A 27,262-nucleotide genomic window follows, 5' to 3' on the forward strand; every position below is an offset into this window, starting at 1 on the left:
CCATCATTAAACTAACAGTTGAATCTACACATTATGTAGTCGAAGAAACTAATGTAAAAAAAAAAAAAAGGATTGTCCATAAATACATTTTTTGGAGAATGAAAATATTGATCTTATACAAAAACTAAGTGCTGCAACCAAAATCATAAGTGTGATTAGTCATGCACAATGACAAAGCAGGCACGTGAGCATCTCCTGTATATCTAAAAAGAAAGCGTGAATATTATGTATGAAAATATAAATGACCTGAGCAACACCCCCCCACAAAACAAAACCACTGTGTCCATTTTAAATTAAATTATTTTGCTAAAATTTGTTTGGAATGAACTTGTTTGTGCTGAGAGATTCACTTCCACAGCCAAAAGGTTTTGGCTGTCAATCAAGTGCGGTGTTGATTTTTTTTTTTTTTTTGTACATTGACTATACTCTGATATCGTGGAACCTCCAATGTGGAACACAGTCCATTCAAGCTGCTCGGCTTCCGAGGTGTTTTGATTTCAAAACAAAAATAGAAAGTAATACAGAGTGAATAAACTGTACTGGTGATCTTTTAACAATCATCACTGTCATACGTGTTGATAAAAAAAAAAAAGTTCACCCCCTGGAGAAAACCCACGCAAGTGCAGGAAGAACATGAAAAATCCACATAGGAGAACTGAACTTGCTAGACCTCTATGAGGCAGACATACCAACCGCTAGTCCACCGCGCTTCCATTAGTTAAGCACTCTAAGAGTAAAAATAAACCAAAATTAAATAAAAGAATGCGTTAAGCTTCTTGGGAAATGTATTTTAAGCTGGTCATAAACCATTGTGCTTCCAGCTATGTGCCATTTAGTTTATATTTAATTAAATGCTTTGCTTGTATAGTACGATGGAGCAGCCTCGACCTTGCCATTGTCGCAATATTAACCCTTTTCACGCCCCCTGTACTGAAACCTGATAACATGATAAACTGTCCATTGCAGTGACCGCCTGTCCGTGAAAGGGTTAAGTTGATTAGTTGGTTCAGAAGTTTTCATCAGAATTTAAGTGGTACCGCTCTCAAAACACACACACACACACACACACACACACACACACGCGACCAAACACTAAAGCGCTAGTGGCGTTAATCTCCGTGATTTTTTAAAAATGATGGTTTGAACTACTACTTTTTAAACTTTACTTGGCATTCGGGGCCTATTTTTCCCCAAACATGTTGGCTAAACTTAAAAAAAAAAAAGGTTGTTTCACATAAAGTATATTGCTGTTTCTTTTATTTCAGTTGGGCCCAATTTGGGGTGTACTGTACTCACTTTTGTTGCCAGCAGGTTAGACAGTAAAACGGTAGCTGTGTGATGAGCTATTTTGAGAGGACAACAATTTAACTTGTTATTAAAGTTGTGCACTGACTATTTTCCGTACATTGGAGCAGAGTGTCATTTCATCAACGTTCATCCATCCATTTTCCGATCCACTTATCCTCACAAGGGTCATGGGGCGTGCTGGAGTCTATCCCAGCCATCATGGGGCAGTAGGCGGGGGACACCCTGAACCAGTTGCCAGCCAATCGCAGGGCACACAGAGACGAACAAACATCTGCGCTCACACTCACACCTAGAGACAATTTAGAGTATTCATTCAGCCTGCCATGCATGTTTTGAGAAAGTGGGAGGAAACCGGAGCACCCGGAGAAAACCCACGCAAAACCCGGGGGAGAACATGCAAAGTCCACACAGGGAGGCCGGAGCTGGAGTTGAACTCTGCACTGTGAAGTCGACACGCTAACCACTGGACCACCAGGCCGCCTTCATTAATGTTGTTTTAGGAAAAGATATAAAGTAGAATAAAATAGATACTAAAATGTGAAGCGTGTACTCACTTTTGTGAGACACCACATGTAAGTATTTGCATGGAAACCCGAGTCTGGAATCCAGCAATTAACATGTCGAGCATGAAGCATGGTTGCAGTACATCATAGACACGTTATGATGGGAATTGGCACCACAAAGCAACAATGGTGGAAGAAGATGGGCCTCAAAAAGATGAGTTGAGAGAGAGCCAATGCTCTATTTTTTTTCTCTTGATTATCTTAAATCCCTGTCATAGAGTTCCTGCTCACAGTTTTATTAGAAAAAAGTGGTGCCACAAAGAGAATGGAATTACTGTGTGTGAATATTTTTCCCCAGTTGCAGCCGTCCTCATTAGTTAGAATCTTATTCTGTATTTTTTGCTTTACAAATGATGCAAACGGTGTTGACGGAGCCAAGTGGAACCTCCAAAGTCAAAATCATCGCGACGCCCGATGTTAGACACGATTCATCAAGTTTTGTGAGGCCGTAACTCAGCGACCATCTAAATAATTCACTCCAGAACCACGTTTAGTTTTTTTTTTTCCCCTTGACTTTTGGGGATGCCACCACTGAATTTACCAGCAGCGACAAAGAGTAAGAGTGCGATGACAACCACAGACCTGGGAATGGTGCTTACTGTGACCTGGCGAGGCATCTGGCTGCTCACTCAAATAAAATGTGAGTCAGTTCAACAAAACATGCATTACAGAAAAGGCTCATGTAAAATGTATGGATTATGTTCAATTTTGGAGATTCCACTAACATTTCCTGAGATTTATGATGAAGATACATCAATTGAGTTTGATCCACCTGTCCTTTAGTGTCATTATCTCCGCAGTGCCAAAATGAACGTCTCCTTTGAGTCACTCATTAAACCAACATCAAACTCTTGTAGACAGGCCCAGTGTTGGGCGCTCTTGCTGCATCCCGCTGGATGGTGCACTCGGTGGAATTGATAAGCCAACAAATGTTATTCATGTAAAAGTGTCTCCCTCCAGTCAAAGCTGTGGTTTGGGCCATGTGTGAGTGGGAGGACGGGCGGGTCGACCATCCGCCATTGCCCCGAGTTGCCCTGCTCTTCGCAAGAGCAGAGGCCCAGGTAAGGGATCTGAAAGACAAAGAGTCCAACTAACTGTTTCCATTTAGATGTCATAGAGCCGCAGATAAGGATTTCCAAAGCCTTACCACTTCAAGACCCATATTAGCATGTACCGTATTTTCCGCACTATTAGGCGCACCAAAAAGCATTCAATTTTCTCGAAAAACCGACAGCGCACCCTATAACCCAGTGTGCCTAATATCAAGAGACTGTAACGCTATATTCCGGATTCAGTTGTTTCCCTGTTTGTGTGTTCCTATGCCATATAGTGGTAATTATTAGCAGGAACCAATTGTAATGTAAAAGAGTTCTGCCCGACACACTCAAACAGACAACTACTTACCATAATGAAACGAAGATAATACCAAAAGCAGAGTTAACTACTGACTAAATGAAGGAAGAAGGAGACAAGCAAGACTTCTAAGGCTATTTACCCCACTTGTGAATGTGATCCCACGAGGTTTATGTGCCTTTTTGTTGAATCCATTGTCTTCATAACTTTTGTCTTTCATTTATTGTTTTGTAATGCCATTTGTATTGACATGTTTCATGTCCGTGTTTGTGACCAGTTGTCATTGTTACAGCTGCAGCGGTTGTGAAGGCTCAATATAAAAAAAAAAAAGCTATTGTATTCCCGTAGGCGTAGCACCATCTAGTGGATGCATAGCGCAACCCCAGCCACTAGATGAAGCTTCTATTCCATGCGCCTTATAATGCAGTGCGCCCTATTTATGAAAACAGTTTTAAAATTGGCCATTCATTGAAGGTGCGCCTTATTATCCAAAGCACCTTATAGTGCAGAAAATACGGTACATTTGAAGTTATGATAAGGAACAAAACTGAAATCTATTCATAAGAACCACGGTTATAATCGTTTTGGATTTTTCATTAAAGTGACTTTTTTCTTTTTTTTTTTTTTTTAGAATTCTGTTATTAGTTGTCATTTGTTTTTAGGGCGTTAACATGTTTTTATTTTTCAAAAAGCTTTTCATTTAGTTTACTTTTTATTCGTTTTTGTTTTTTGCTATATCAATCAATCAAACTTTATTTAAGTAGTACTTTTCACATAAAAATGCAACTCAAAGTCCTGTGCAGTTAAAAAAGAAAAATCACAATTACAACATACATAGATATATATCCCCACAATCATTTCTATGCTCACACACACACACACTTTTGATGAAATTCTTATATATATATATATATATATATGTATACACACACACACACACACACACACACAGTATAAGTGTATGTGTATTTTTTTTTTTTTTTTTTATGTAGCGCCCTCAACATCACTTTGTATTTGATAATTTGGGGATTCCAGCACATGAAAAAAAAAAAGCAATCCAGTAACCTTTCGAACTCCTTGGATGAAGTCTTTGGCGCTTCGCGGGACGAAACCCTGCAGCTGGCGTGTGCAGGCCTCAAGGGAAGAGGCGTGAGCTACAATCAGCACATTGTTTCCTAAGGAAAGCGGAAACAGGATGCAACTGTGGACAAATGCTTGTCACAATACATGCACATCATAAAAAAAATATATATATATTGTACACTTACAAGCCATTCGAAAATAGAAATGAGTTCAATAACATACAAAGGCAATGGCTCAATGCATTCAGCACCACAAGGTCATGAGCAGCTACTGTATGTGTCAGGCGTGCTTTATTTGTTAGCCTCTATTTTTTTTCTCCTTTTTTTCCCCATTACAACATATACCAGGCAAACATTCACCCTCCTCTGCCAAACTCTTACCAGTGTTTTTGCAGTCTGATAGGATCTCTTTGGTCACTTGGTGGCTTCGACTCATGTAGTTCTCATACGATTCCGACACTGTAAGCTTACCGATGGGGATCAGCGGTCTGTACAGAAATAAATACCTGCTCATTTATGTGCTTTAAATGTGAATGATTGATTGAAGAACTGCGGACATCCACAGCTGAATGATGTTTGGAAATAGCCCTATATAGCTTTGGGGGTGGGGTGGCCAATGTCAAGTAGAAAAATATTTTAACTGGCAAATACATTCAAATGCACTCGCAAGTACTTTCGAAGCTACTCGCAAATACATAGGAACAAACTCGTAAATATGTTTGAACGTACTTGGAGGCTAAAAGCTACAAACGGAGCATTTCCCCATAATGCCACATGGGATGCCACTATTGACTTCCGCATGCACATACACCGTGGCATTATGGGGGGAAAAAAATCGAACCTAAACCTTTTTTAATTATACCAATCCCAATACATTTGAAAATTAAGCAACCAATGTGCATTCTTGGACGGTCCGGTTGTCCAGTGTTTAGCACATTGACCTCACAATGAAGAGGTACCGGGTTCAATTCCAGCTCCGACCTTCTTGTGTGGAGTTTGCATGTTCTCCTCGGGCCTGCGTGGGTTTTCTCCAGGTACTCTGGTTTCCTCCCACATTCCAAAAACAAGTATGACAGGCTGATTGAACACTCCAAATCATCCCTAGGTGAGAGTGTGAGCGCGGATGGTTGCTCGTCTCTGTGTGCCCTGCGATTGGCTGGCAACTGGTTCAGGGTGTCCCCTGCCTACTGCCCGAAGACGGCTGGAATAGGCTCCAGCACCCCTCGCGACCCTTGTGAGGACAAGCGGATCGGAAAATGGATGGATGTGCATTCTTATTTTGCAGTTTTATTCTCGCTCCAATGCATTGTAGTTGGAGTCTAAATGCGACATTTGTAGCTTTTCAGCCTTCAAGTACGTTCGAACATATTTGTATTGACATATATTTGAATGTATTCAGCTTCCGTACTCAGGTGCCCGGTTTAGAAAAAGAAGATAAAAAGCAGACAAATAAAAGGAATGCAGATGTCTTTAAGCGGTGTGAGTGACAGTAGGCTGGAGGCTATTTATTTGCCTCTTGCTAGTATGTTGCTAAGCCACAGAAATCGACTGTATTTGGTATTTAGTTTTAGCTCGAATGATTTTGAGAAAAAGAATGGCTTCTGTAGGGGAACCGCCGTGTTTGGATACATGTCGGAATAGTTTTGAAAAATGCACTTTGTTTTGAGCAAATTTTTGCAAAATAATGGTGCTCTAACCGCAAAGACAGAAACTAAACATCTTTCTCATGCGTCGTCACCTGTATGTCGTGTCCACACTGAAATGGGTTGCAGCAAGGTCAGCAGGAGGTATCCATGCAGGCAGGGAGTTCCTGGAAAGCCATTTGGTCCATTCAAAAAGACCCGGCTCCACCCGAATTTTCAGCTTGCCGTCCTGCTGCATACCTTTCCCACGGAAACAGATCTGGTGCAATTAGGAGGATGTCAAATCCAACTGACTTTTGGCGAAGAATTTTCCTTACCTTTCAAGATGCTCTGGGCAGTCTGAACACATCGCAGAGCAGGTGAGCAATACACAAAATCGATCACAATGTTACCTTCTAAAAGGGCCTCACCTGAAAAACATTTCATACAAATCTGTAATATCAAGACAATATTATATAAGTATTGGAAAACCCTTTTTGTTGTTGTTGTTTTTTTTTAACATGACATACCTACTAATTGTGATTGCGTGGATCCAAACACAGTCACAGGTGCGTCCATGTCATAATCCCTTTGTGCTCCCCACAGTGGCAAAGTCAGTGGCATATTTAAATTGGAACGGACGTATCTACCTGCAAAAAAAGTATTCAAAGATAAGAGTGTTATTCTAAAAAGTCTTCACCAGATATAGCTTGTGACAAACAGGTGCTCATATCCTAATTGCACCATATGTGTCAACAGTTACTCTGGTTACTGAACCAAATTACCGTGACCCTTTTCGCAAGAAATGGTTATACTGTACTGGAAGCAATCGAAATTGTCCGTGGGAGTGAGTGTGAGCGCGGATGATTGTTCGTCTACGTGTGCCTTGCGATTGTTTGGCAACAAGTTCAGGGTGTACCCCCACCTACTGCCCGATGACAGCTGGGATAGGCTTTGGCACGCCTGGCGACCCTTGTGAGGCTCAGCAGATCAGAAAATGGATCCAGGTTCTGACACGAAAGGTATTAGAATATAAGGATAATGCTAACCTTTACTGTCTGAGCAGAGTGAGAGCCAGTGTTTTCCAAAGACCACGTCCATTCTTTCACCGTGTCGACAAACAAAAAATGACCGCTTGGGCTGACGAGTGTGATTACCAGTAATCCGCAGGACCTGCTGTAAAAAAAAAAAGAAAAAAAGACAGAATTTAATGACAATGTTGGAAAATCTGCTGACTGCAATTAATGGGGTGATTTATTTATTTATTTATTTTACACGTAGGTCTCTATATTCATGCCTTGTGCAAGTCTGCTGCGCAGAGTGTTGTAAAGCTGTGCACAGGAGGGCTAGTCTCATTTTGATATTTTTGCAGACGTACAGTACGTAGCTTAAGTTAGAAAAGGGGGTTTGGCACCGTTGTGGGAGTGAACACAACAAACCTGCTTAGCCAATCAAAGCGGCTCCTCTCACCCCCTTTAAAATCAGTGCACAAGAGATGCAAAGTCCTTGACATGACAGAAGCAGAAACTGATTTCCTGGAGTCCATGCAGGAGATCAAAGAGAGCAAAGTACATTGGTGAGAAACTGCAAGCGGACCTCCACGGGTGGATGATGTAAAGTTGGCCAACAGATCTGTGAATCAGGTACTTGGAAACACCCTTCAACCTCGATAGCACGTGTCCATGTATGACTGACCACCGCGACCCCACCAATAGCTGTGTCATATTCCAGGGGGGGGCGATTTTAACCCTTTCATGCACCCTGTAACTTGAGAACATGATAAGCTGTCCACTGTAGTAACTGCTCTCCCTTTAAGGGTTAAAAATATCATGAAGATGATTGTCACAATAACAGTGTGTGCAATGAATTAACTCCAACAATGATTCAGAGGGTTCGATGCACGCCCTTGTCATATTAGAAGAAATGAAATAGGAAGATATCCACCAGAGCTCAGACTCTGTCTGCCTGCACTTCAATGACATTCACCCAAACACTCTCTGTGCCAATTATTCGCTGCGGTTATAGCAGATACAAAGTTTTGTCTACTTTCAGTCTTTAACTTGTCAAGTGCACCGGGGGCGTGTCAAAGAACATGCCCTCTCTATGCTGAAACGCGCCATCTAGTGCAGAGCCGCCTGACAAATTGAGTTTAATTTTACAATTCTAACTCATTAAGACACTCATCAAAGAGGTGAGTCAAGTCTGTCACGTAATGCATCCATCTCTCAAAATAACAAACCAACCTGCACTGGATGACAAATAAGACTGACAGTTGGTGTGTCTCCAGGACTTGTATCGTGGTGTCGGCTGTCCAGCAGTCCAACAAACATTCTCCTCTCCCTAATGGTTTTATCAGAGGGCTCAGAGGTGAAGAATGAATGGGAGCTGTGACGGAGAAGAAGATACAGCATGTCACCAAATAGAGCATTACGACCATCTGTTGCTTTGCAGATTTAGCTGAATTGAATGAACAAATTGTCGCTGATATTTTGCGGCTGTTTATAACAATCACACAGAGACTATAGAAACAGTTGAAGTCCATCATGAATAAGGAACCGGAGGAACAGTCTATTTAAAAGTTTGTCCACTCATGGTCAAACTATGTTGTGGTGATAAAGTGGTGCCTTAAGATATGTTCAATACGTGACCGCGCTCAGAACTCAAAACATTTGTAACTCAAATCAGCTATCCCCATTGAATATTATGGAAATGCCATTGATCTGTTCTACAATCCATTTTTTGCCACATTCTTTAATTTTGATGGGCATTGTGCTGTCTTTTCTCGTGTACATGCCTTGGCCATCTGGGGGAATTATAATACGGACATCAACGAAGAACAGTTTCACAGCTACTGTAAATGACTGAGCTGCAGTAATATTAGTCATTTTTTTGCAAAGGTTAAATTTTGCACACACAATCATGTTTCCAGCAAGTGGCACTATTCAGGTCACTTTGCCTCAGAAATGGTCAGCATGGTAAACTTATGAGGGTTGTATTTCCACCACAGGTACATTACATGGTGGTTGGGATGGCAATAACAGCGCCAGGTATGTAAAACCTCCTACTACTGCAGTGCTTCTCAAATAGTGGGGCGCGCCCCCCTGGGGGCGCCATCAAGGGGGGCGCGTTTGACCTCAGGGAACATGCTTTTTTATTTTTATTTTTTACTGTCCTAGAATAAAGTGCAATTGAACCTCCACTAAATTAGGGGGCAGTGACTCTCTCATTGGCAGAGTGTGCGCAGGGAGCATTCGCTCTATGTTTTGTTTGCACTGAGCATCCGTGCTTTGCACACGGCACAGAGTATGAGTATGAAGTGCAGACACAAAGTCGACAGGCGGAGAGAGACGGAGAAAAGAGAACGTCTCCCGAAAGCTAAGAAAAGGAAATATGACGAAGCGTATGTCACGCTTGGCTTCACTGTGACTACGGTGGGAGACGAGGAAAGACCGATATACCTACTGTGTCTAAAAATGTTGGCAGCGGACAGCATGAAGCCAAATAAATTAAGGTGTCACTTAAAGACATGACACCCCAATCACGCTGATAAGCCCCTTGAGTTTTTTTCAGCGAAAACATGCCGAATATTGGCAACAATCATCCCGCTTTGTGACTGCTACTTGCAGCCATTAATCCAGACATCATTTTTGATTTAAAAAAAATCAGCACAAATTATTTTATATATTTTTGTTTTGCAGGTTTTCATAATGTGCTCCTGAATTAATGTTGGTGATCAGTTTGAATGCATTATTATTTTATGTAATTTTATTTTTCAGTATTGTATGGTTTAACATGGTCAGTCAAAAAATGTTTATAGTTTAATTAAGTATTTTTATTTTATTTTTGAATTTCAGATGCACTTAAAATCTTTTCTGTTACTAAAGCTATTCTTTGTTTTAAGTTGGTCCATATTTCTTTCTTTTTTATTCTCTTATACGTTAATAAGGATACAGTGTTATGCAAATGTGTACTTATAACAATTTTATAGACAAATGATACTATTTATAGTCACGCGCTAGATGTTTTCTTCTTCCTGGGGGGGGCATGACAGAAAATAATTGAGAAGCACCGTACTACTGTATACCAGTGAAATGAAATCTGTGTGCCACGCTCACCCATGGAAGACCCAAGTGTCGGACTCGTCAGCTAAGCCCACGTAGTTTTCGGGCAGCAGGCCTGATAGCCCGCTGGCGAGGGAGGTCCCGTACACCCAGCCCTCCGTGGCGTTACTCTGGTCCATTGGAGACATGAAGACAAAATCCCCCACCACCAACTCCATCTCATCTTCATTCTGCGGTGTGTAGGGGTACATCACTCGTAGAGTCTGCAAGTGGGACAATATATACTGTAGCTGATACAAGCAGTATGACAAAAAAATGCTGCTACATCATTAGGATTCATTTACTGAATGAACAAAATTTTGATATTGATATAGCTCTCCTTTTAGTATATGATACCTTTAATGAGTGGTTCATATGGTTTGAACAGTTTTTTTTGAAAGTCACACCGAATCGGTTGCTGACTTATGAAGACATGGCTGGGAAAATATCCCAAGATGCATTTTGTAGGACGATGAAAATGGCCAAAATGACAGTGGAGGAGAGGACTCACGTTTCATTTAAGCATACCTTTAAATTAACAACAAATTCACTGACACAAAACTGGATATTTGAAAGTACTCTAAGATGACTGTCGCAAGACTGAAAAAAAATGGGAAAACCATTTATCATGAAATAGGATCTAAAGGGCAGTACAAATTTATTGAACTCTAATCACATGATAGCTAACATAATGATGACAGAACTGTGATGAGTTACGGAAATAAGTCAGAGCCAGGGGCGAAATGCACAAGTTCCACTTACAAAGAAATTAGTGTAGGAAGTACGTTACAAAGACTATACTCGCCCAGTTCACGAGAACACACTCTGCTTTTTGATATTGAGAAACGGCTTTTGTTACAATAAATATATAATGTGAGAATACAGATGATGTTATTGTTCTTCGATTTCCATCTACAGTCTGTATAACAGAGCGGCTACTACAAATACAGCATATCAAAAATGAACAGCAGATGTCCTACTTCTGATTTCAGTCACCACATATAGAACAGCAACGACAAGTAATGAACATGGCTGAGTGTTACCTCATGGTTTGCAAAACGAATGTCCCGGGAGAAAAGAACTGCCAGCCAATCACAACCTAGCTTCACCTCGATGCCCTTCGCCAGTTTTTCCAGTGTGGCGAGGTGATCGGTGGGGAAATTGTAGGCCAGTGTTACATGGAGCTGTTTCTTATGAGGCTCCACATGGACCTCTGCTTAAAAAAAAGGAGATCTTTGATCAACCTAATACTGTAATATAATACGTGCAGTGTGTACAGTATTGTGCTATGGTCTTCATTTGATATGTGTTGCTTTAGGAATGTCATTCTAACCATATCAGATTATGAATAAGCAATAACATCAGAAAACACAGATCAAGTGGGCCATGTCCTTTACCGATATTCCTTTATACTTATACACCCTATTTTCTGCACTATAAGGCGCATGTTCAATCAATGGCCTATTTTAAAACAGTTTTCATATGTAGGGCCCACTGAATTATAAGGCGCATAGAATAGAAGCTAGAATCGTGGCTGCGGTTGCACTATGCATCCACTAGATTGGGGGTCGGCAACCCGCAGCTCCAGAGCCGCATGCGTCTAGAATCGTGGCTGCGGTTGCACGATGCATCCATTAGATAGGGGGTCGGCACCCCGCAGCTCCAGAGCCGCATGCGTCTCTTTAGCGCCGCCCTAGTGGCTCCCTGGTCTCTTTAGCACCGCCCTAGTGGCTCCCTGGAGGTTTTTCAAAAATGTTTGAAAATGGAAAAATATGGGGGAGGGAAATATATTTTTTGTTTTAATCTGGTTTCTGTAGGAGGACAAACATGACACAAACATTCTTAACGTTTTCCAATGCTGTAAAAATGTGTAGAATAAATATTACATTTCAACATTTCTGTCAATGAAGATTTGCGTCATAGCTTGCAAGAGTTTCTATTAGCAGGGTGGGATGACAGGCAGGTTGCTGTTGTTTTAAAAAAAACAAACAAAAAAAAAAAAACGGCGTTTCATGTACAATTCACCGAGAGTATTGGCAAAGAGCCCTGCGATTGGCTGGCAACCAGTTCAGGGTGTCCCCACCTACTGCCCGATGACGGCTGGGATAGGCTCCAGCACCCCCCGCGACCCTTGTGAGGATTAAGCGGATCGGAAAATGTATGAATGAATGAATACTGGCAAAGAATGGGAATGTGGAGGGCCGAGAGAAGCATTTTTAAACGGTACACGTGAGCTACGAAGTCAACATGCTCCAAAAGTGCGTCCCATGCTTTGTTCATCTTTGGGGCCTTTATGACTGTTGCTCATTATGGCATGCGCGTGTAAGTGTGTGCGTATGCGCACGTGCGGTAATGTGTCGATCTCCGGAGGCTGGTTGATCGAAAAGTAAATCTTTGGTTAAAAGAGTTTGGGCACCCCTGCCCTAATCTGTCTGTCAACCATGAAGCACATGACTGGAAAACAATTAGCCCATATCACACATTGACTCAAATCTAATTTGGCACTAAACTGCCTGAAATGATTCTTGCTCATTAGTCTCGTTTTCATCTGTGTTTTGTGAAAATCAGAGTGACATACTGAGTGAGTGCTTTCATAAGCCAACCGGACCTCCAATTAGTCATTGTTACAGCTGCAAAAGAAAATTGCTCATGGTTCATCACACGATTACCGTGTAGGGTGGCAAGCTGTTATAGCATATCGACTTTATCCTTTTGCTTCATACCAGCTTTCCTCGCTGCCTCTGTGCCGAAGTCAGCCGCAAACTGCTTCAGGACCTCAGCCACATGCTCCTTTACGAAAAGACCAATGAAGTTGGAGGAAGTGTACAGTTCCAGGGGCAGGGGGCTGGGAAATCGACCCCGCCACTGCTGTACGGTAGTCTGGAGGGCCTCACAGAGAGACTCTACCTTGTGGTCCGCACACTAGCGAAAATGGAAACACAAAGAAATGCTGAGATTGTTACGTTTAAATTCAAACACCTTGAGTTGAAGTTGGATGAGTTCCCTGAACTCACCATGAAGAACTGGCACAGCGTGATGTGTGGGAAAACGTTGTGGGCTTTGTTTTTGCCACATGCGATCCGACTCTGTTGCCAGAAATGGGAGAGCTGGTTCTGTAGTGGTCCACTGGGTCGCAGGTAAAGGACAAACTCCCTGGGTAAAGGGTCATCCAGGAATGGGTCGTCCACATGGGAAAACAACCTGAGAGACGAAGGAAATATCTTGGTGAGCATGCAGCAAAGATATTATTCATCACTGTCACACTGTCATCCTGAGGATGTTTTCTGTGACATTTGTTTGTTAGCAAGAAATAATCATTTGAAGAACATTTTGACGAAATGTGGGTGGGAGGCAACAGGAAAAAATGGAATTTATTTTGGCTAGAATCCAAATTGACAGATAGATTTTTTAATTTGTTTGTTTATTTATTCATTCATTCATTTATTTTCCATGCGGCCCGGTGGTCCAGTCGACCTCACAGTGCAGAGGTGCAGGGTTCGATTCCGGCTCCGGTCTGCCTGTGTGGAGTTCGCGTGTTCTCCCCGGGCCTGCGTGGGTTTTCTCCGAGTACTCCGGTTTCCTCCCACATTCCAAAAACATGCGTGGCATATTAATGAAACACTCTAAATTGTCCCGAGGTGTAAGTGTGAGCGTGGATGGTTGTTCGTCTGTGTGTGCTTTGCAATTGGCTGGCAACCGGTTCAGCGTGTCCCTCGTCTACTGTCCAAAGACGACTGGGATAGGCTGGAGCCTATCTCAGTCGTCTTTGGACACCCCGCGACCTTGTGAGGATAAAGCGGCTCAGAAAATGGATGGATGGATATATATCCATAATATCTCAGTATTGACTAATGTCAATGACAAAATTAAGGTATCTGCATAAGTTGGATACCTATAAGGGGTTACAAAATAGTACTGATCCAAATTAGCATTTTGTCCTTGTTAGAGGTCGGCACAAATGAGGACCATTCTAATTATAATGTGTTCTGCTTAGCATTTCAGTTCATATCCCAGAAAATGGTGAGCGTACCCTGCACACAAATGATTGCCTTCCAAAACATTTACTGTCCTATATACTTATTACTGCTCTAAGTACTCATTTCGGATGAGAGCTCCTGCGGTTTTTGCCCAAGAGAGGGCAGTGTAACACATCATGGTGTTACTGAGTCATAATGTTATTTACAGTGTGTGTATTTTTCCCCCCACATATACTACATAGTCAAGCCTTGTTTGCACTCACCAGTCGCAAGCTGCTTGAACACTCCGGCCTCCGGTTGACGCTAGCGCTTTTAACCTGCAACATACAAAAGAGTGCAACATTGATAATACTTCCATATCTTCTGTTCGTCGCTGAACTAAGAAATCGATACATTTTCAAATTGCCATTTACGAATGGGTTGACTAGTAACGATAACGTTTCTCATCATCATTATCATCATCATCATCATTGTACTGCGGAGTCCAGTAGCACCAGGGAACACAGCCACAGAAGGCACCGCCAAGCAATGTGTGGCCACAGGAAAGGTCCACATACAGTTTAAACAGTGGGAGGAAAACTAAACCGATGATTTGGCAGTGTTCAGCTGACACAAGAAATCCCTCACAGCGACATGTAAGAATGTGTGGGAATACATTCATATAAAATGGCATCAGATAAAATGGCACCAAACCCATAGTGTATCATCGCAATCACCACACACACACACCAAAGGGAGCTGTTAAAAGTACTGGGATGAAAGTAATTAAATGCTTTGAACTAACAACATGCCATAGATGGAACTATTTCAGCATCTGTGTTACTGTATGTATCTAATTGTATGTATGCTCTTTTTGTATGTTGTCTTAAGAGGGAAGAAATTTCATCTTGTCAAATATGCTGTATGTGCAAGATACAGCACATTTGACAATAAAGTTGTACTTGACTTGATTGTCTGTCCCCCAAATGAATAATTGAAAATTTTGGGTTGAGTTTAGTAAAAGCTCACCTTTCACAAACGAGCAGAGCTCTTTAAGTTCTGTTAATGACTGAGTCAGTGTTTGATTCAAAACATTTCAGAAAATCCGCTAAAATGTTCATTAGTGGGGGGGCCCGGTGGGCCAGTGGTTAGCGCATCGACCTCACAGTACAGAGGTCGTGGATTCGATCCCGGCTCTGGCCTTCCTGTGTGGAGTTTGCATGTTCTCCCCATGCCTGTGTGGGTTTTCTCCGGGTACTCCGGTTTCCTCCCACATTCCAAAAACATGCATGGCAGACTGATTGAACACTCTAAACTGTCCCGAGGTGTGAGTGTGAGCGCGAATGGTTGTTTGTCTCTGTGTGCTCTGCGATTGGCTGGCCAACAGTTCAGGGTGTCCCCCACCTACTGCCTGAAGACAGCTGGTGTAGGCTGCAGCACGCCCCGCGACCCTTGTGAGGATAAAGCAGTTCAGAAAATGGATGGATGGATGGATGTTTATTCGTTATGATTTTGGTTTTCAGGAATCCAAGCTGACATGGATGCTGTTTTGCTGACATGACAACTGAGAAGTAATTTCAGAAAATCCCAAATGAAATATTTTTACGTCCCCGGTAAAGTAATTAGACAAAAAAAAATTAAATAAAGCATTAAAAGATTCATTCTCTTTCATGAATTTGAAAAAGTAAAACCTGGCGAGCGACAAACCAGGACGTGTGACGTCAATTCAAGAACAACAACGACGCAGCTCAATATGGAAAGTATACAAAGCCAGTCACAAATTGATTCGGAAAGCGAAATTGTAAACTGGTCTGAGAGGATCCGGGTGTTTAAAGAGTTGGAGCAAGAGGAGGTTATTGGCAATATTTATGTTGGACCAGACGTGTACAAACCAGATGCTCAGGATTTGGAAAATGTGTTCGAACGACATGGAGTGGAGACGCGACCCATGGCGATCGGAAGAATGGTAAGCTATATAGGCTGCAGTTATTGTTCGCAATTCATAGTAGGTTGGTGTCCTACATTATCATTGCTAAGGGACCGGTAATTTTGTGGCGTTGTTGGCCACCCAACACATTATATTGGCATCCTTCTGCAGCATGGTTAGTTGCAAATCAGAGGATTCGATCCATGCACTCATATTTTGAATATTTTCAATTTTTAAATAACATTTTCGATTGCCACGCAGGATTTTACCTTTTTTTTTTAATGGTTACCTGGGAAGTAATTTTAGAAAACCCCAAACGAAATAATTTGATGACACAAGTAATCAAAACAAAATAAATTTAAATAAAGCATTTAAAAAAAATCTTTGACAAAGTAATCTTTTTTCCAAAGTGAGATACTGATGAGCGCCAAACCCAGAAGTGTGACGTCACTTTAAAACAACAAAAGCGACGAAAGAAATCAGAATGTACAGTATGCGCATTTGAGGTCCTGAAATCAGAGGAGTTGAATTATTGTTATTATTTTTTAAATTAATGGTTCTTAACCTTTTCACTTTCTTTCCACTGTGTGTGTAATAGGCATGCTGGCAAGAGTGATGTTTTCTTGGATTTTGCGTGTTGCCGTTGGACAAATGTCCAATGTAATTCCTTGTGGGAAATCCCACATTTCCTGTTTACAAACCAGACAAACAAAAAACACACGTGCAACATGGCAGACATTAAAACAAAGTGCCACTAATCAACACATAATTCAAGTTCACTTCAGTCAACAATGTTCTGCAAGCTGTGAAGTTCAGAATCAGTTCATACTTTGCCAACTGAAAAGGACTGAGAAGAGAGTGATGTATTTCACTAACAGCAACCTCAGAGTACGAATTCAGGTGGAGACCATGGAAAAAAGACTGGCCTTTTTCCCCCTGCATTATCCGCATACAGGGCAAGTGAATGAATTGCTCAGACGGTCACATTTCTGCACTACTTCACTTTGTAGGAGAACAAATATCACTGGCAGTTTTTTTAGCCCTCTAGGCCCATAACATACGCATGTGAAACATGAACAGCTTCATCCATACTTCTGGGACTCATGCCTTGGCAAGCAGAGTAAATATCTCTCAACCAGATGGACAGAGTCGACAATAAAAATGTCAAAATCGTTCGTAAGTCGACTTCATAATTGGATAAATGTGAAGAGATAAGCTTTTCTCCATTGTGTACACAGTTGTGGCAATATATCACTTATATAGTGTACGCCAGGTGTGCCCAAACTTTTTGGACCGAAGATCGACTTTTCGATCAACCAACCTCCCGCGATCGACCAGTTACCGCGGACACGCACGGACATACACACGCACGCCATGATGAACAACAGCCTGACACTGAGACATGCGACTCACTTTTGCAGCCCGTTAACTATCGGAGCTCACACATACCGTTTTAAAGTGCTTCCCCGGGCCCTCTAGATACCTATTCTTTGCCCAAGCCCTCTGTGAATTGTACACGAAACAAACTCTGAATGAGAATAATGATCACGATAAAAGATATAGCGCAACAGCTCTGATCATAAGCTGCAATTGCAGACTGCTGAGCGCTAACAACTTCTGGTGACACAGTTCACATGCCACCGTAGGTTAAAGATTTACCTGCTTTATTTTATTTTATTTTTTTAATATTTTTTGTGAAAATGAAACTGGTAAGATGATTAGGGTGCAGTGTGCATTAACACACAAAAAAATATTACTAACATGCATAAAGACACATAAACGGTTGTTTGTTTTTTTTCTCCACTACACGGTCGACTTGGGACCAAAGTGATCTACCGGTCAATCGCGATGGACGTAATGGGCACCCCTGGTATACGCAATACATTTCAGGGCTACTCTTGCTGTTAAGCCAATTTTGCCGGACTGCTGAATGGTTGAGGCATTTGTCTGCTCTATCTCAAACAGTTTGTGGCCTGAAGAACATAGAGGTTTCAACTTTAATGCAGTACAACACGCATACCAACCATCAGACTGTATTAGAGTAATACCGACACAAAATCAAAGTCAGCAAAGGCCGGACTGTCGGAGGTTATGCTGACCGATTTTCCTGTGCTGTGGAGTTTGTCATTTTTCAATCCCCTCGGAAAATCGCCGAGCAGACAATCTTAAATGTTAAACCTGTTCAATATTTGTTGAAAATCATTCTGTGGATGGTCAACATTGTTTTTCCGAGTCATGAGGGGTCTCTCACATTTCACATGACAATATCGTCAATAAAATAATTTGGGGTGCTATATTTGAAGATAGCGCATCAGCGGCCTTGAATAAACGCCAGCGGATCCTGATTTTCCGGCGAGCGCAAGGATGCTGCGTGTCTTTGCCAACTTGGCAGACCGGTCTCGCCAACCTGGACATGGTGCCGCAGCACAGCAAGTGCTGCTGGTGATGTTTCTGTCAGAGGGACTCAGTCAATGCGATCTTGGTACGTTTGAGTGGGGCACAGGCAGACAAATAACAAGCTCCACAGACATGAGTGGTTAACGTCAGACATATTTCATTCATAAGTGTATAAAAAGCCGGCATCAAAATATCTGAATCATAGTAGAAGACAACTTATTGAATGGATTACGGTTAGGTTTAGGTTCTCCGAGTGCCCAATTCACAGCGCAGATGTTTTGGATCCCCGAGTGCGCTGAATTTGAAAGGGAATGAGAGGACTGAGTTGGAGTTAATTGTCCATGGTCAAAGTCACCTCTGAACACTCCCACAGCGGCGCAGAACTCATCTGCGAAATGACCAACACGCGGTCCAACCCGCCTCAGAGTTATGGTGCAAGGATTTATGCCATTCATGAAAATAGAGCCCTTAAAATGTTGCTCTTAATGTGCGCTGATTCTTCCTTAAAAGATATTGTTAGTCACTGACTGACAAGAGGGATTACAAAAATATGGCAATTTTCAAGAAACAGCCTCAGAAGAAAGAGGGCTGTTGCTTGTATGAGTCTTGTATGTCTCATCGGCTTCCTTGACCAAGTGCCCGTCAGAGGAAGCCATCTCACTTCCCGAACGACTCATCCACTGCTGGAAAAACCTGCTCACTGCTCCAGTGTGTCATCAATTGTGCGATTCCTGCATTCACTAATGCAGAAGTCAAATCTTGTGTTGCATGAGAAATCCAGAAAATGGATGAACGGATGGATAAACAAGTGTCCAGTCAAAGGCCTTCAAGTTGCATCTTGCAAATTGGTGACAAAAAGTACACAAAATTTGAGACGGGCTAAAAGGAGGTCTATTGTGTGGCGCAGGTGGTGTAACGCGATTTTGGTGGCGTTGATCGATGCGCAGGCAGACAAATCCGGCGCGGTCGGGACGTGTGTGTTGGACGTCATCGTATTTCATTCAGAAATATGACAACAACGTGGAACAGTTCCTCTGTTTTCCCATCGTAGAATTTGATTCATTGAATGAATTATAATCATTATCATCTTAATCGCACCACCCTGGCAGCAAGTATTGCGGCCGGAGAAGTTGGAGTTCACACACAGACGCGAAGTCTGTGGTGCAAAGCGGTTTCTATTTGCACACGTCACATGTGCGGCTGACTGCATCAGCCACACCGTGAGATTTTGCAGTTTACCTGCCAATGTCATGGGCGAACCCCAGTGAATCAATTTCTGTTTCAGCAATGTTTCCAACTGCCATGTTTTAATGCAAATGAGGGATGCCGCCACGATTGGCCGGGAAAAGGCTACGTTCCATCCCACAACGGCGCAAACGCCCCCTTACATTCATTTCTACCAGTACAAAGTCTAGCAAAATACCTAAAGAATGAAAACTCCAGCCACGGCCACAGTTAGACTACGCTTTGCACTAGACTTGCGCTGGGAATGAAAATGGGGCGCAAGGTGTTCAAACCATTACCACGTGAGAACACAGGTGAGAAATGTGAGGTGAGGCAGTGACAAACTGATTAACTGTGCTCTTATAATGTTTGCAGAAGTCTTTCCAAAGTGTGGTCACCACTAAGGTATTTTTGTGACAAAATTAGACCTGCTGACCAGAACTGTGATGAAAAAGCACAAGGTGAGGCAGGTAATATTATGGCATACAGATGGGGGCCAGTGTGAGCTCAATGGGTGCTTGTTGCTTTTCATCTTCGCTGAGGCTCTTGAAAAGGTGCTCCTTTATTTTTTTCAAATTGTCAAAATGAAGAATAAGTAACAAAAACTTTTTGAAATTCAAATTTAACCCTTTCATGCACCCTGTAACCTGATAAGATGATAAGCTGTCCAATGTAGTCCCTGAAAGGGTTTAAAAACCCCAATTTGACCTTCCATGAAAGAAGATTTATCTGTATGAAATTGTTTAAAACGTCTTTGGTTAAAATGATGAAGATGATGAATGATGAAGTAGATTTTCATTTCGACCATTTGAGTATGAATTGCAAAATTGCAGACGCAGTACAAATGTACTCTCGCCATTTTCTCACCATTATACAAATGTGAAGTGCCTTTTTTTTCTTCCAAAGCTACTCTTTTGGGTTTGTAAACCGCTTTTGTAAATCCAACTGATGGAATAAGTGCTTCAGCGACAGCCACAAATCTTGCTGCCCATCACTCAGCAATCGCTTTTTTCATCTCTAAACTCACTTGTAATCTTTGGCTTTTGACTCAGCATGACTCAGACTTGATCTTAGTTTTACTGTTTTGTGCTTTCTACTGTCTTCGTTATTAATTTATTATTTTATTGTTTATTGTTGTATATATGATATTTGCTCCGTGTACAGCACTTTGAATACAGCGGTGGTTGTTTTAAAATGCTCCATAAATACAGTTGATTTGAGTTTAATCTCAAAAAATGGCGCCACGTTTCAACACAATTTAAAATCTTAGTATGGACATCACAAATCACGGTTATTAGACAGAGAGAGAAATGTTACTCCATTTTCGGCACTTAGTCATGGTCTCCCCGTTCCAATCCCTTTGAAGGGGTGAGTACGTATGGGGAGGCAGCAGGAGCTGCGGGATGCAGGCTGTTGAAGCCAATCCGGTTACTGTTTTGGCAAAGGCGCCAAAAACCACAGATGGCTCTGTCATCACTGAACTCAACATGGCAAAAGGCCTTGGCAGAAGCCAACATGCTACTCGGTACCATGTGTATTACTGTACAGTCACCCATAAATGAACACTCACACAAACACACGCACACACTCACACACACCAAATTGGGCAGGAGATTAAATAATACGTCAAATCTACTTCCTGATCCTATCAACTCTGCCCTATTTACAAACTCCAAATGGAAACATCCACTGTGTTTACAGATTAGTTCATGTGCGGCTGTAAGTAACCAGGAAGTAACTAGTGACAGTAAGATTTTAGTATTTTCTAGAATGAGCCAACCAGACACAGCAGTGTTGTTTAAAAAAAAAAATAAAAAAAAAACTGCATGCTTTAATGAGGAAATATATTTCCATATGTGCTATAGCTCTGTGATGTGGGGGGTTTATAAATCAATTCAGTTTTGAATTGACTAAACTGACCAAAAACTACTTACTGCCTTTTTGGTGTTTGTAGTGTATTCAGTTGTGATACTGTTAGCTTTAGAGCAGTGGTTCGTAACCTGGGTTCGATCAAACCCCAGGGGTTCGGTGAATCGGTCTCAGGGTTTCGACGGAGCCTCTGCCGTGGAGGTGAAGACACACCCGACTCAACATGTCAATTAATTATGACACGCCTGCTTGGCCATCACTGGGTGCAGATGATCACATTAGATTGCTTGTTCAATCAGTGCTGCGGGAAATTTAGCTCGCTCAGTAGTCAACGTGTGACTGTTGTGATAGTACGTGGTGCGATATTTTTAGAATGTATTAATACCTGCTATGTTGAGTAAAAAAAATAAAGTGGTCAGACGCTGCTTTGTACTTCATTAATTCACATGCATCGCAGAACGCAATGGGACTCAGCATCCTATCTCCATGATTTGTCATGCCAAGTTGAGCAACTCTAGTCTCACACCGGCAAAACTGAAGGAATACTTCTTGAATTTTTATTTTTCAGGAATGAATATGCATATGAACTGGTTGGGTTCGGTACCTCTAATAAGGTTAAGAACCACTGCTTTAGAGGTACATGGAAAAGGCCTGGCAAAGCATTTCGAAGCGGTGACTTTCAGCCTCCTTTGAAAATCGAGCCAAAATGTTTGTAATGTGCTTTTAATGAACAACATAGAACTCTATAATATTCTAATTGATGAAAACATTCAGTAAAAATGAAATTAAATAGAATGTTAACATTTAAACAGTGTTTGAAACATTTGATACTTCGATTTAATGAACATGGTGCTGCACCTTCTGGTGTGCATGCCTTTGTTTTTAGGGAGCGGCATAATATAAACAAAAGGATACACAGCAAGTTTCATTTTTTTCGAGGAGGAAAAAGAAGATATCCCTGTGAACTTTGCTATCTTGTCTGCTTTCATCATTAAAACACCAGAAGACCATTTCATTCACTAGTCCATTTGTGGCATTTTGGATCGTGTGTTAGCATCATGCTGAATGGACTTATTTAAGGCAAACCTGTGAAGTTAGTTTCAATACACAACATGTACTAAATGTTTAGTTTTACAGTAAACTTAATCTAGGAGGGGCAAAGTACATCTTGAAGCCTTTTTTGGGAAGAATTGTTTGTTACTTGCTCTGCGATTGGATGGCAACCAGTTCAGGGTGTTCCCCAGAAGACAGCATGGCCTCCAGAGCATGACCGCAAGCCTCGTGAGGAAAAGCGGATTAGAAAATGGATGGATGTTCGTTATCCTCAACAAGTAGACATTTAGCAGAGTTGACTTAACTGACACCACATACTGCCTGCTAAATGTCTACTTGTTGAGGATTTAGCAGAGTTGACTTAACTGACACCACATACTGCTCTTCGCTCAAATTTGCTCAAAAGTCAAAGCGCTCGGCACCACTGTACTCATTATTCACGACATCACAGAACTCCTGTTGCAAATGTTACAACTTATTCTGATAGAACGATGAAACCGCTGTGTCAGGAAAATGCAGTTCATTTGTAATGCCAAATCCAATCATTAATACTTGAATTTCATCCTCACACGGTAGAGACACTTGAGTGCCCCCATAATCTGATAAGGTTGTCTGATTCCCTGCTTCCGCCCAGAGCATCAGATGAACCATGACATGAGCACAAAGCTTTAGTAACAGTCAGTATGCACCAAATGCACCACTATCCAGACCGGATTCATTTCCAGGCAATTTCAGAAAGAAGAATACTGTTACCTCTGTTTTCCTTATTGTGCAATAAAAAATATGACGCATCAAATTAAATCATACTGCTCTGATTGGTTATCTTGAAATAGTCCGAAACAGCAATACTTGATTGTGAGGACAGCACAGATGTAAGCCTCCTCAATAAGCTCGGCATACTGCACTATCGAATACAAGAGAAACACTAAATAATGTATGACCAACTCCACCGTACTCAAAAATGGATCACATTGTACACATCTTTTACTGATGGAGTAGAAATGATGCACTGCATTGCATTTGCTTTGCTCCATCTTCTAATGCAAGCAATGCAAGTGGGAGATTAATTCAATATGGTCACCATGGGGTAAATTGAGCCAGTCTATTTTATTTGTTTATTTCGGCTGGATGGAAATGTAATCAGGTAAAAATTTTCCAACAGACTTTGCATCATTGTCCACTGTCATACATCGCCTGTCCACCTTCTGTGGCCCAACATTTTTCGCTGTTAATTTTTAGTGTATTTTAAAATGGAACCAACACTTACTGTATACACTATGCACATTTGCACTATGAATCATATACATACAAAAATAAATACAAACATATTTCACGATTTGAGGTAGAAAGCTTTTTTGGGTTTAAATGTAGAAGACAGCGAAGTCAGATTAGGAAGAAGCAGTGTGTGAAAGAAAGCTAAATTAAACACTTTCGTTTTGCTTTGATTCACAAAGGGGCGAGGCGAGAGCCATCCCACTCTGTGCTCGTTGAGACTTTGGAATTTTTTCAGTTCACTTTGCCTCTGGGGTAATTCCCTGAGCTGGATAACTGGGAAAAAAAGCACTGCGAGCAGCCTCCTCGCCCAACTACAGGCAACGTGTGTGAGTGCACGGGCTCTGAGGTGCCCGGCCCACCTCTGCCAGCCCACCCTGATCCCCTCCCGCTAGCCAGCCCAGCCCTGGCTTCCAGGCAACCTGATTGGTCCTACCAGTAGAATATGCTTGTCTCATAGATTAAGCCACGCAAGTCTAAATACACACGGCCTGTAATCTAAATTTGTAACCTTTCAAGCCTTTGTTTGATCGTAAGACTCACCATTGTTGTTTTCCCCATCTGCCATTGCGACATTTGTAAAAAACAAAACAAAACAACAACAAAAAAAGCAGTCTTGGATCTTCATTGGGATCTGTAATATCCAACCTGTCCATCTTGCGCATGTATTTCTTTATGTCCTTTTCGGCAAAGTGAGATATGAATTCACTTGGACGGAATGTTGATTGATAAACGCAAATGTTATCACTGCGCTCCATTGTAAATACTGCCTGCCGCTGCTACTATTCTGCCAGGATAGCTGTAAACAAGTAAACGAATGCACGCCGCATCCGGAGGTCTGTTGGCGGCGCATCGGACACAACCATTTCTTTTTGAAAGATGGGAGGGTCGCAAAGATAGCTAGCTAGATAGCTAGATAGATAGATAGATAGATAGCTAGCTAGCTAACTAGCTAGCTAATAGATAGATAGATAGATAGACAGACAGACAGACAGACAGACAGACAGACAGACAGACAGACAGACAGATAGATAGATAGATAGATAGATAGATAGATAGACAGATAGATAGATAGATAGATAGATAGATAAATATTTTTTCTGAAAATATTTAGTGGGCCAATTTCTTCTAGGAAAAAGTGAAGGTAACTGATACAGAAAAGGAAATAATCAGTAACTGTGACAAAGCCAAGAAGTCCTGGGATTGGTAGGATAGCTAAAGGCCTGCTTCGGCACTATTGTTCTTGTTGACTGTGACTGTTCAGAAAAGCAGCAGACTTCCTGTGCCATAAAACCTTCGAAACATTTGCAAATACACACTGAATGCATGCCAAGAAGTCCCTTTTTCTTAGGCTTGCTCGAAAAATTTTTTTTTTTTAACCACTTGAATCTTTTGCAGTGCTTTGTCAAAATCTCCTTCACTTTTTTATTGTTTTCATTGTTGCATCCTGGAGGTGAGGGGGGGTTGCTCTTTTGAAACTTTAAACCTATAACTTTGGTTGTATCGTTCCTTCACTTGGTAGACAAAATATTTCTATAGATGTCGGAGTTCATTTCACTGCTGCCTTCATCACTTGAATTCTGTTGAACTTTCAACTCTTTCATCAACCTGTGCAAACACACACAAGGTTAAGGATTGTAGACAAATAATCATTTTAGAATCAATGGCCTGTCTGTTGTTGGTCTGAACGGAGTCATAGGTTGAGTGATTACTAGACAGAATAGACAGCTGCTGAAAAGTCATTCATTCCATCACTGTTGGTTGCAGACTCTCAGTCATTGTTTGACACCACTGACTCACAATCTCGTGCCGTGAAACGCCAGGAACAGCTCCACTGGGCAATGATTGACAAGTAGGTTAGAAACTTAATGCAGCTGAAAAATACACTCATTGGCAGCAAGGATTATAATGGTTTGGGGTTGTTTTTAAATTACTGTATACAGTACCGTAGTTAGTTTTCATTTTGTTGTGACTTTTGGATTTTTTTATTCTGTTAGTTTTAATTTGTTTTTAGAGTAGGTTGTTGGTTTGTATTTTTTTTAATGTGTTGTTTTAATTTAGGTTTTAATCATTTTATTATTCTTCTTATTATTATTATTGTTATTATTTAATGGATGGCGTATTTGTCGAGGGCAAGATAAAAAAAAAGGTTAAAAAGTATTAACTCAGAACCGACTGTTTGACGTTCCTTCTTGTAAACGGACGCACAGCAATACCAAAATAAAACCATTTCAAATGAACCACCAAAGCTCACATATGAAATTAATTGACAAAGATGAAAACGAAGGAAATTTTTGCTTGAGTTCTAGCTAGTTTTGGTTAGTTTTATAAATGCAAGATGAGGTTTTGGTTTGTTTTGGTTTTTTCAAAAGCAGTTTTGTTTTTATTTCACTTTGGTAACTAAAATGTTTATTCAATTTTAATCTGAATTATTTGGTTAGTTTTAATTAACTACAATAACCTTGCTGGCAGCAACCTAATAGAAATATGATGTGATGCAGTTGTATTCCAGTACAACCTATAACCGTAATCATAAATACGAATGAGTAACCCTCTGCGACTTTGTGAATCAAAATTGAGGATTATTATCATTGTGGTCATACAGTATTTGTATTGGATCTGATTAGAGACATATAGCATCTGGTAAATATGTATTTTACTCTATTATTGCTGAAGACAACACCCCCCTGCTCCAGACACACGCACAACTCTATGCCAATGACCAATGAACAACAAAGAAAATAGTTACCGGTAATTTGACGTCAAAGAGAACGCAGTGAAGGACAATACAGGATGTCATACGTAAATAGAAACCACCAACAACATTTCAATGTGGAAACCTCAAACAGCCCGTGAAACTGTCAATGAACAGTGTGATGCTAACGTTACACTAACCAACTGTATCTGTGTAATTTAGTTTTGCGCCATTCAATAGCTCTCGACTGTCCTGACATACATACATACACACACACACACACACACACATGTATATATATAAGAATTTGTGGTGCTGACGACCCGTCCACTAGAAAGCACTCGAACTTCACCGTTCAGTCAGCCCACACATCATCGCCATGTCCACGTCAGCCCCCCGTGCGTTTTGTGACATGCATGCAATGCAACCATTCACACCGGACACTTACGCCCTTTGTCTCGGGAAGCCCATAGACAACAGCACATCCAGGTTGGAGCTGCATTTCGCGGAACCCGACCGGTTCTGACGGAGTCTCCGAGGAAGGACTTTACTGTAGAGCTCCTCTCTGGCTGCCATGGTCCACTTCAAGTAAGTCTCAAGACACGCGAGTGTCCCACGACTTTGTCGGGCCGGAACGGCACACCGGCGAGCGGATGGTAAATAAAAAGACAACCCAACCGGAGACAGAGCTACTCTGTGTGGGCAGCCGGCAAGCCTGCTGCTCCGCCTCTGGAAGAAGCAGCGAATGAGATGCGCTTATTACCACGCACACACGCACATTAATGTCCTTGCATTTGGGCAAGGGGAGCTCTCTCTCTCCCTCTCTCTCTCTCTCTCTCTC

General features: G+C 41.5%; 1 protein-coding gene and 1 long non-coding RNA gene across 5 annotated transcripts in view; one reads left to right on the plus strand and one right to left on the minus strand.

Annotated features, from left to right (window-relative positions):
- Nucleotides 1–2,744: 2,744 nt before the first annotated feature.
- On the minus strand, nt 2,745–27,210 carry ubash3bb (ubiquitin associated and SH3 domain containing Bb). Of its 4 annotated transcripts, none has more exons than XM_019861577.1 (14): nt 26,870–27,210; nt 14,269–14,322; nt 13,043–13,229; nt 12,752–12,950; nt 11,072–11,244; nt 10,044–10,252; nt 8,172–8,313; nt 6,978–7,101; nt 6,459–6,578; nt 6,267–6,359; nt 6,045–6,189; nt 4,688–4,794; nt 4,290–4,399; nt 2,745–2,941 (listed from the first exon to the last, which is right to left on the minus strand). In XM_019861577.1, the coding sequence occupies exons 1-14, from the start codon at nt 26,995–26,997 to the stop codon at nt 2,804–2,806; spliced, it is 1,929 nt and encodes a 642-aa protein (XP_019717136.1). In that variant the 5' UTR covers nt 26,998–27,210; the 3' UTR covers nt 2,745–2,803. The 4 variants fall into 4 exon arrangements, with proteins under 4 accessions (XP_019717136.1, XP_019717137.1, XP_019717134.1 ...); XM_019861578.1 differs by having other exon boundaries at nt 11,072–11,241; nt 26,870–27,209; XM_019861575.1 differs by having other exon boundaries at nt 6,978–7,104; nt 26,870–27,209.
- The window catches only part of LOC109510901 (uncharacterized), a 16,318-nt gene continuing 10,550 nt past the window's right edge, over nt 21,495–27,262 (plus strand). The window contains exon 1 of the long non-coding RNA XR_002167209.1: nt 21,495–21,505. This is a non-coding gene — a long non-coding RNA (uncharacterized LOC109510901). The remainder of the gene's footprint in view (nt 21,506–27,262) is intronic.

Source organism: Hippocampus comes, unplaced genomic scaffold (genome assembly GCF_001891065.2).
Source record: "Hippocampus comes isolate QL1 unplaced genomic scaffold, H_comes_QL1_v1.1 scaffold122, whole genome shotgun sequence".
In the NCBI taxonomy this organism is placed as follows: domain Eukaryota; kingdom Metazoa; phylum Chordata; class Actinopteri; order Syngnathiformes; family Syngnathidae; genus Hippocampus; species Hippocampus comes.